Raw genomic sequence first — 10,315 nt, 5'->3', positions numbered from 1 at the left:
GGTCACACGTGATCACACGGGGTCATACATGATCACACGGGGTCACTCAGGGTCACACACGGGGTCACACGGGTCACACAGGGCTCCCTGTAGGATGTGGGGGTCCCCTATGGGATCTGTGGGTGCGGGGGGGGGGTCCCGGGAGGGTCGTGGGGGGGGATGTGGGGGTCCTGCCGGGGGGGGGTGTGTGTGTGTGTTCCCCCCCCCAGGGTGGGAGAAGGGGCAGCACCCGGGGGGGGATGTGGGGGTCCCTTATGAGATCTGTGGGTCCGGGAGGGTCCTGGGGGGGGGATGTGGGGGTCCTCCCGGAAGGGGGGGGTGGGGGGTGGTGTTCCCTGGGGGGTCCCCATGTGTGTGTGTCCCCCCCCCAGGGCGGGAGAAGGGGCGCTGCGTCGCCTCCGAGTATTTCTGGAGCCTGAGATCAACCTGGTGACGGAAAACACGGAGAACATCCTGAGTGCGTGGGGCTGGGGGGGCTATAGGGGGGGCTATAGGGGCTGGGGGGGGGGCTATAGGGGCTATGGGGGGGCCATGGGGGCTATAGGGGGGGCTATAGGGGCTGGGGGGGGGCGCTATGGCAGGGCTACAAGGGAGAACACGGAGAACATCCTGAGTGCGTGGGGCTGGAGGGGCTGGGGGGGGGCTATAGGGGCTATGGGGGGGCCATGGGGGCTATAGGGGGGGCTATAGGGGCTGGGGGGGGGGGGCTATAGGGGCTATGGGGGGGCCATGGGGGCTATGGGGGGGTCTATAGGGGCTGGGGGGTGGCGCTATGGCAGGGCTACAAGGGAGAACACGGAGAACATCCTGAGTGCATGGGGCTGGGGGGGCTATAGGGGGGGCTATAGGGGCTGGGGGGGGGCTATAGGGGCTATGGGGGGGCCATGGGGGCTATAGGGGGGGGCTATAGGGGCTGGGGGGGGCGCTATGGCAGGGCTACAAGGGAGAACACGGAGAACATCCTGAGTGCGTGGGGCTGGAGGGGCTGGGGGGGGCGCTATAGGGGCTGGGGGGGGGGCTATAGGGGCTATGGGGGGGCCATGGGGGCTATAGGGGGGGGTATAGGGGCTATGGGGTCTATAGGGTGGTCCTATAGGGGCTGGGGGGGGCTATGGGAGGCTATAAGGGAGAGCATGGAGAACATCCTCAGTGCGTGGGGGCTATAGGGTCTATAGGGGGCTATAGGGTCTATAGGGGGCTGTAGGGGCTACGGGGGGCTACGGGGGGCGCTATGGGGTCTATAGGGGCTAGGGGGCGGCTATGGGGCTATAGGGGGCTATAGGAGGGCTATGGGGGCTGGGGGAGAGGACACTAAGAACATCCTCAGGGGGCTATGGGGCGGGCTATAGGGGCTCTATAGGGGGCTGGAGAGGGGTTGGGGGGGGTGTAGGGGCTATAGGGGTCTGGAGGGGTCTATGGGGGTCTGGAGGGCTCTATAGGGGTCCAGAGGGGTCTATAGGGCTCTATGGGGGTCTATAGGGACTGGAGGGGTCTATGGGGGTCTGTAGGGCTCTATAGGGGTCCAGAGGGGTCTATAGGGACTGGAGGGGTGCAGGGTGGTGGGTCCATGGGGGTCTATAGAGGTCTATAGGGGTCTGGAGGGCTCTATAGAGGTCTATAGGGGGTACAGGGCTCTGTAGGGGTCCTTAGGGCTCTATAGGGGTCTATAAGGGTCTGGAGGGGTCCATGGCGGTCTATGGGGGTCTATAGGGGTCTATAGGGACTGGAGGGGTCCATGGGGGTCTATAGGGGTCTGGAGGGGTCTATGAGGGTCTAGAGGGGTCTATAGGGGTTTGGAGGGGTCTATGGGGATCTATAGAGGTCTATGGGGGTCTATGGGGTCTGGAGGGGTCTATAGGGGTCTGGAGGGGTCCATGGGGGTCTATGGGGGTCTATAGGGGTCTGGAGGGGTCCATGGGGGTCTATGGGGGTCTGGAGGGGTCTATAGGGGTCTGGAGGGGTCCATGGGGGTCTATAGGGGTCTGGAGGGGTCTATAGGGGTCTGGAGGGGTCCATGGGGGTCTATAGGGGTCTATAGGGGTCTGGAGGGTCTATAGGGGTCTGGAGGGGTCCATGGGGGTCTATAGGGGTCTATAGGGGTCTGGAGGGGTCCATGGGGGTCTATAGGGGTCTATAGGGGTCTGGAGGGGTCTATAGGGATCTGGAGGGGTCTATAGGGGTCTGGAGGGGTCTGGAGGGGTCCATGGGGTCTATAGGGGTCTATAGGGGTCTGGAGGGGTCCATGGGGGTCTATGGGGTCTGGAGGGGTCTATAGGGGTCTGGAGGGGTCCATGGGGGTCTATGGGGTCTGGAGGGGTCTATAGGGGTCTGGAGGGGTCCATGGGGGTCTATAGGGGTCTGGAGGGGTCTATAGGGGTCTGGAGGGGTCTGGAGGGGTCCATGGGGGTCTATAGGGGTCTATAGGGGTCTGGAGGGGTCCATGGGGGTCTATGGGGGTCTGGAGGGGTCTATAGGGGTCTGGAGGGGTCCATGGGGGTCTATGGGGGTCTATAGGGGTCTATAGGGGTCTGGAGGGGTCCATGGGGGTCTATAGGGGTCTATAGGGGTCTGGAGGGGTCCATGGGGGTCTATAGGGGTCCATGGGGGTCTATAGGGGTCTATAGGGGTCTGGAGGGGTCTATAGGGATCTGGAGGGGTCTATAGGGGTCTGGAGGGGTCTGGAGGGGTCCATGGGGGTCTATAGGGGTCTATAGGGGTCTGGAGGGGTCCATGGGGGTCTATAGGGGTCTATAGGGGTCTGGAGGGGTCTGGAGGGGTCCATGGGGGTCTATAGGGGTCTATAGGGGTCTATAGGGGTCTATAGGGCTGGCTCCAGCTGCCTCCCCCCCCCCAGAGACGGTGCGGACGGCGACCCCCTTCCCCATGGTCAGCCTCTTCCTCGTCTTCACGGCCTTCGTCATCAGCAACGTGGGGCACATCCGGCCCCAGCGCACCCTCCTGGCCTTCGTCTCGGGCATCTTCTTCATCCTCTCGGGTGAGCAACCAACACCCCCCCCCCTCCTCCACCCGGGACCCCCAACCGGCCCCCCCCCCCCCCTCTCCTCCCCCCCCTCCCCGGGAACTACCCCCACTGCCCCACAGGGACCCCCAATGCACCCTCCTGGCCTTCGCCTCGGGCATCTTCCTCATCCTCTCGGGTGAGGCACCCCCCCTGCGACCCCCCCCCCCCCCCCCCAACATCCCCTCCCCGGGGACCCGCCCACTGCCCCCCAGGAACCCCCCCATCGCCCCCCAATTGCCCCCCCCCCCCCCCCGGGCTCCCCGTCCTGCCTCAGGGTACATCTATCTGCCCCAGGGACCCCCATATCTGCCCCCGCCCCCCCACATCTGCCCCAGGGACCCCCATATCTGCCCCCAGGGACTCCCCAGGATCCCTGTATCTGCCCCAGAGACGCCATTTCTGCCCCAGGACCCCTATAACTGCCCCAGAACCTCTCAGGACCCCCCATCTGCCCCAGCCCCCCCATATCTGCCCCCAGGGACCCCCGCATCTGCCCCCAGCCCCCCCCCCACCTCAGCGTCCCGTGTCCCCCCCCCCCCCCCCGGGCTGTCGCTGGTGGTGGGGCTGGTGCTCTGTATCTGCCCCAGGACCCCCGTATCTGCCCCCAGGACCCCCATAACTGCCCCAGGACCCCCATATCTGCCCCCAGGACCCCCATATCTGCCCCCCGTCCCCCCCCCACCTCAGCGTCCCGTGTGTCCCCCCCCCAGGGCTGTCGCTGGTGGTGGGGCTGGTGCTCTGTATCTGCCCCAGGACCCCCGTATCTGCCCCCAGGACCCCCATAACTGCCCCAGGACCCCCGTAACTGCCCCAGGACCCCTCAGGACCTCCCGAATCTGCCCCCAGCCCCCCCCCCCCCAGCGTCCCGTGTGTCCCCCCCCCCAGGGCTGTCGCTGGTGGTGGGGCTGGTGCTCTGTATCTGCCCCAGGACCCCCGTAACTGCCCCAGGACCCCCATATCTGCCTCCAGGACCCCCATAACTGCCCCAGGACCCCCATATCTGCCCCCAGGACCCCCATATCTGCCCCCAGCCCCCCCCCCCCCTCAGCATCCTGTGTGTCCCCCCCCAGGGCTGTCACTGGTGGTGGGGCTGGTGCTCTATATCTGCCCCCAGGACCCCCGTATCTGCCCCCAGGACCCCCGTATCTGCCCCCAGGACCCCCGTAACTGCCCCCAGGACCCCCATAACTGCCCCAGGACCCCCATAACTGCCCCAGGACCCCCGTAACTGCCCCAGGACCCCTCAGGACCTCCCGAATCTGCCCTCAGCCCCCCCCACCTCAGCGTCCCGTGTGTCCCCCCCCCCCAGGGCTGTCGCTGGTGGTGGGGCTGGTGCTCTGTATCTGCCCCAGGACCCCCGTATCTGCCCCCAGGACCCCCATAACTGCCCCAGGACCCCCGTAACTGCCCCAGGACCCCTCAGGACCTCCCGAATCTGCCCCCAGCCCCCCCCCCCCAGCGTCCCGTGTGTCCCCCCCCCCCAGGGCTGTCGCTGGTGGTGGGGCTGGTGCTCTGTATCTGCCCCAGGACCCCCGTATCTGCCCCCAGGACCCCCATAACTGCCCCAGGACCCCCGTAACTGCCCCAGGACCCCTCAGGACCTCCCGAATCTGCCCTCAGCCCCCCCCACCTCAGCGTCCCGTGTGTCCCCCCCCCCCCCAGGGCTGTCGCTGGTGGTGGGGCTGGTGCTCTACATCTCCAGCATCAACGACGAGGTGATGAACCGCCCCAGCGGCTCCGAGCAGTATTTCCAGTATCGCTACGGCTGGTCCTTCGCCTTCGCCGCCTCCTCCTTCCTCCTCAAAGAGGTGCCGGGCCTTGCACGCCCCTCGCACGCCCCTCGCACGCCCCTTGCACACTCCTCACACCCTTTGCATGCTCCTGTCCCTATGGTGACAGTATCCTTGTGTCCCCCCCCGGGGCGTGGGTGTGATGTCGGGGCATCTGCTCACCCTCGCACGCCCCTTGCACACCCTTATACATGCTTTCACGCCCTTGCACGCCCTTGCACGCCCCCGTGACGGTGTCCCCATCCCTCCCAGGGCACAGGCGTGATGTCGGTGTACCTGTTCACCCTCGCCCACCCCATCTCTGTCCCTGTCCATGGCAGGGCACAGGCGCGATGTTGGGGTGCCTGGATGCCCTCGCACGCCCTTGCACGCTCCTGTGACCGTGTCCCCGTACCCCCCCAGGGCACAGGCGTGATGTCAGTGTACCTGTTCACCCTTGCACACCCTGTCCCTGTCCCTCGCCCACCCCATCCCTGTCCCCCATGGGGCACGGGTGTGACGTTGGGGTGCCTGCACGCCCTTGCACGCCCTTGCACACTCCCGTGACCATATCCCCATCCCTCCCAGGGCACGGGCGTCATGTTGGTGTCCCTGTCCCTCGCCCACCCCGTCCCCATCATGGCGTGACATTGGGGTGCCTGGACACCCTTGCACGCCCTTGCACACTCACGTGACGGTGTCCCCATCCCTCCCAGGGCACAGGCGTGATGTCGGTGTACCTGTTCACCCTCACACACCCTGTCCCTGTCCCTCGCCCATCTCATCCCCGTCCCTCTCCCACCCCGTCCCTGTCCCCCATGGGGCACGGGCGTGACGTTGGGGTGCCTGGACGCCCTCGCACGCCCTTGCACACTCATGTGACCATATCCCCATCCCTCCCAGGGCACAGGCGTGATGTCGGTGTACCTGTTCACCCTCGCACACCCCATCCCCGTCCCTCGCCCACCCCATCCCTGTCCCCCATGGGGCACGGGCGTGACGTTGGGGTGCCTGGACGCCCTCGCACGCCCTCGCACGCTCCCGTGACGGTGTCCCCCGTCCCCCCCGCAGGGCGCGGGCGTGATGTCGGTGTACCTGTTCACCAAGCGGTACGCGGAGGAGGAGCTGTACCGGGCGCCGTCGGGGCTGCTGCGGCCGCGGCTCAGCGCCTGCTCGGGGCTGTCGGGGCAGTTCCTGCAGCCCCGGGGGTGGCCCCGTCCCCGCTCCCCCTCCGAGGCCTCCTCCGACGTCTCCATCCAGATGACGCAGAACTACCCCCCCGCCATCAAGTACCCCCAGCACGGCCACCTCTCCACCTCCCCCTGCTAGGGGGGGCGGGGGGGACGGAGGGGGGGGACGGGGACATGGGGACGGAGGGGGGGGACGGGGACATGGGGACACGGGGACATGGGGACCTCTCCACCTCCCCCTGCTCGGGGGGGTAGGGGGGATGGAGGGGGGGGATGGGGACATGGGGACGGAGGGGGGGGACGGGGACATGGGGACATGGGGAGGATGGGGACATGGGGATGGAGGGGGGGGACAGGGACATGGGGACACGGGGACATGGGGACGGAGGGGGGGACAGGGACATGAGGACATGGGGACCTCTCCACCTCCTCCTGCTAGGGGGGGCAGGGGGGACAGAGGGGGGGGACGGGGACATGGGGACACGGGGACATGGGGACCTCTCCACCTCCCCCTGCTCGGGGGGGTAGGGGGGATGGAGGGGGGGGATGGGGACATGGGGACGGAGGGGGGGGACAGGGACATGGGGAGGATGGGGGAACTCTCCACCTCCTCCTGCTAGGGGGGGTGGGGGGGACGGAGGGGGGGGACGGGGACATGGGGACTTGGGGACATGGGGAGGATGGGGGACCTCTCCACCTCTCCCTGCTAGGGGCCGGGGGGAGGGAGTGGGGGTGTCGGGAGTCGGGGGACAGGGACATGGGGACATGGGGACCACCAGGATGTTGAGGACAACGGGGAGGATGCGGGACATGGTGAGGATGGGGGGACAGGGGGGACGTGGGGACCACCAGGATGTTGGGGACACGGAGAACTTGGGGAGGATGGGGGGACAGGGGGAGGATGGGGGGACATGGGGACCACCAGGATGTTGGGGACATGGGGAGGATGGGGGGACATCCAGAATGCTGGGGACAGAGAGAACATGGGGTGGATGGGGGGGCACGGGGGACATGAAGATGCTGGGGACATGGGGGACATGGGGAGGGTGGAGGGGACATGGGGACCACCAGGATGTTGGGGACAACGGGGAGGATGCAGGACATGGGGAGGATGGGGGGACACGGGGAGGATGGGGGGACACAAGGGACATGGGGGACACGAGGGATATGGGGGACACGGGGGTCATCCAGGAGGATGGGGAGATGGAGGACATGGGGACAACACGGGGACATGAGGATGATGGGGACATGGGGGACGTGGGGACCACCAGGATGTTGGGGACAACAGGGAGGATGCAGGACATGGTGAGGATGGGGGGACACGAGGGACATGGGGACAACCAAGATGCTGGGGACACGGAGAACTTGGGGAGGATGGGGGGACACGGGGGACGTGGGGACCACCAGGATGTTGGGGACAACGGGGAGGATGCAGGACATGGTGAGGATGGGGGGACACGGGGGTCATCCAGGAGGATGGGGAGATGGAGGACATGGGGACAACGCGGAGGATGAGGGGGACACGGGGAGGATGGGGGACACGAGGGACATGGGGGACGCGGGAGACATCCAGGAGGATGGGGGCATGGAGAGGATGGAGGACACGGGGGACGAGGAGATGATGGGGACATCAGGGACATCATTGGGGACACCGGGGAGGGCAGGGGACATGGGGGACACGGAGGGACACTGGGGCCACCAGTGGCCATGGGGGCCGATGGGGACACTGGAGATGGGGCAGTTGGGATACTGGGGACGTTGACGCCGGGGCCACCAGGGATGGGGCCACTGGGGGTCACCGGGACCCTGCTGGGTACGAGGCCACCATTGGGGCCACCACCACGGGACCCGGGTGGCTCGGTGGCCATCTTGTCACCTCAGCCCCGGCCGCCATCTTCTCCTGCCACTGTGGCCACCAAAGACCACGAGGTGGCTCGGCGGCCATCTTGGATGGCCATGGTGGCCACCGTGGCTCGTCGGCCATCTTGGTTGGCTACCACGGCCAACGTTGGACAGGCAACGGCTCGGCGGCCATTTTGTCTGGTCCACCATGGCCACCGTGGCTCGTCGGCCATCTTGGTTGGCTACCACGGCCAACGTTGGACAGGCAACGGCTCGGCGGCCATTTTGTCTGGTCCACCATGGCCACCGTGGCTCGTCGGCCATCTTGGTTGGCCACCATGGCCAACGATGGACAGAGAGAACCTCGGCGGCCATCTTGTCAGGCCACCACGGCCAACGATGGACAGTCAACGGCTCGGTGGCCATTTCCTCCCGCCATCCACGGCTGACGCGGCTTGACGGCCATCTTGCCTGGCCACCACGGCCACCACCAGGCAGGATGTGGCTTGGCCGCCATCTTTGTTGCGTCCCCATTGACCCCTGGGTGCTGGGGGGCGGGGGGGGGGGGGGGGGATGACACACACAGAGATCCAGACCCCCCCCCAGCCCCCCCCCCCCAGGTTCTCCGCTGCTTTTGGGCCCCTTTGGCTTTAGCGATGCTTCACACCCCCCACACTCCCCCCCCCCCCCCAAAATTGAGGGGGGGGTGTCTTCCCTTGACCTTTGAACTCTGACCCCCGCCCCCCCCCCCCCCCCCCCCCGTGGCTGGTCCACGGTGGGGTCGGCCCCTCCCGCGGCCGCCAGCTCCCGTTAGCACAAATTGGGGGAGGGGGGGGGAGTCGGGGGGGGCCCTGGATGCCTGGGTCCTTGCTGGGGGGGGGTGTGTGTGTGGGGGGTCCTAGACCAAGTGGGTGGGGGGGAGGGGCTGGATGCCTGGGTACTTACTGGGGGGGAGGGGGGGGAGGGGAGGGTATAGTTTTGGGGTGGGGGAGGGAAGGGGGAGCCCAGATGCCTGGGTTCCCCAGTCTGTGGGGAGGGGGGAGGACATCTCCCCCCCCCCACAATTTCTGTGGCAATAAACGGCTTCAATATGTAGCTTCCCCCCCCCCCCAAAAAAAAAAATAGAGGGGGGGGGTCGGGTTAAACAGCCCCAAAGTGGGGACAGTGGGGGGGGTAGGGGGGTGCCGGTGAAGGGCACCCGGGGGGGGAGGGGGCAGCAGGGCTGGGGGGGGGGGACATTGAGCCTCCCCCCCCTCCTGGGCTTTGGGGGGGGCCCCCCGGTTTGTGTCCCCCCCCCCCCCACTGTACGATATGTAAATAGGGATCGATGCGACCTCAATAAAGGATTTCAAACTATTAGTGTCGGGGGGGCAATTAATTAAGGGCTGGGGGGGGGCACGGAGGGGCTGGGGGCAATGGGGGGGGCTGACGGGGCAATTAAGGCACGGGTGGGCAATTAAGGGCTGGGGGGCAACGGAGGGGTGAGGGGGGGCAGAGGGGGAGGGGCGGGGGGGGGTCTGGACGAAGCCGGCCCCCCCTCCTGGCTCTAGGGGGCGTGGCCACGCGGTTGCTAGGATACGGGCCAGCATCCCCGTCGCCATGGCAACCTATCGGCGGGAGGGAGCAGCCCACGGACCCCCAATTCCTCTGGACCCCGCCCCTCCTTCGCCCCGCCCCCTGATGACGTCACCCCCCGAAGCTTCCAGGCTCCGCCCCGCGACGCTTTCTCTCCCCCCCCCCCCCCCCCCTCCTTCCCCTTCCCCCCCTCCCTCCCCGGTTCGGGGGGGCCCCGCCCCCCCCCCCCCCCGTTTTCCCCCCCCCCCAGCCCCCCCCCGCCCGCGCCCGCCGCAGCCGCACCCGGACCGACACCGGCACCGGCACCCCCGGGACCCCCCCCCCCGCACCCCCCCGGGACCCCCCCGGCACCGGCACCCCCGGGACGGCACCGGCACCAGCACCCCGGGACCCCCCCCCCCCCGGGACCCCCCAGGCATCGGGACCCCCCCCACAACGCACCGGGACCTCCCCCCCCGAACCGGCACCGAGACGCTCACCCCCCCGCACCGGGGCCCCCCCGCCGGCAGAAGCCCCCGCACCCCAAAACCGGGCTCAAACACACCCCCCCCACCCCCCCGCGGAACCGGCGTGTAAGAAGGTAACGGGGGGGGGGGGGGCAGGGCTTGGGGGGGGGGGCCGAGGGGGCTTTTTGGGGACCTCTGGGGGGTTTTCGGGGGGGGCTGGGGGGTGTTGGGGGGCAGACGGGGCTCCCGGCGGCTTTTGGGGGGTCCTGGAGGTTGGGGGGTTCGGGGGGGTCCGGGGGGTTGTTGGGGGGCAGACAGGGGTCCTGGGGGGCTCTGGGGGCTTTTGGGGGGGGGTCCTGGGGGATGTTGGGGTCGGGGGGAGGGTAAAAGGTTTTGGGGGGGCTCCGGAAGGTGTTGGGAGCAGAGAGGGGCCCTGGGGGGGGGTTCTGGAGGATTTTGGGGGGGATCCTG

The 10,315-nt window shown here is 68.0% G+C and overlaps 1 protein-coding gene across 1 annotated transcript; it reads left to right on the top strand.

Moving 5' to 3' along the window:
- Window positions 1–371: 371 nt before the first annotated feature.
- Window positions 372–6,120, top strand: LOC141478963 (voltage-dependent calcium channel gamma-7 subunit-like; the record flags this gene model as incomplete). The annotated part of the gene is given in 5 exon segments (XM_074167901.1): window positions 372–407; window positions 410–457; window positions 2,855–2,995; window positions 4,685–4,830; window positions 5,863–6,120. Coding segments are annotated over 5 exon segments (629 nt in total), but the record flags the coding sequence as incomplete, so codon positions are not given.
- Between the last annotated feature and the right edge of the window lie 4,195 nt (window positions 6,121–10,315).

Source organism: Numenius arquata, unplaced genomic scaffold (genome assembly GCF_964106895.1).
Source record: "Numenius arquata unplaced genomic scaffold, bNumArq3.hap1.1 HAP1_SCAFFOLD_1784, whole genome shotgun sequence".
NCBI lineage: Eukaryota > Metazoa > Chordata > Aves > Charadriiformes > Scolopacidae > Numenius > Numenius arquata.
Note: the sequence above shows the minus strand (reverse complement) of the source record. Positions and strands in the feature narration are given on the sequence as shown.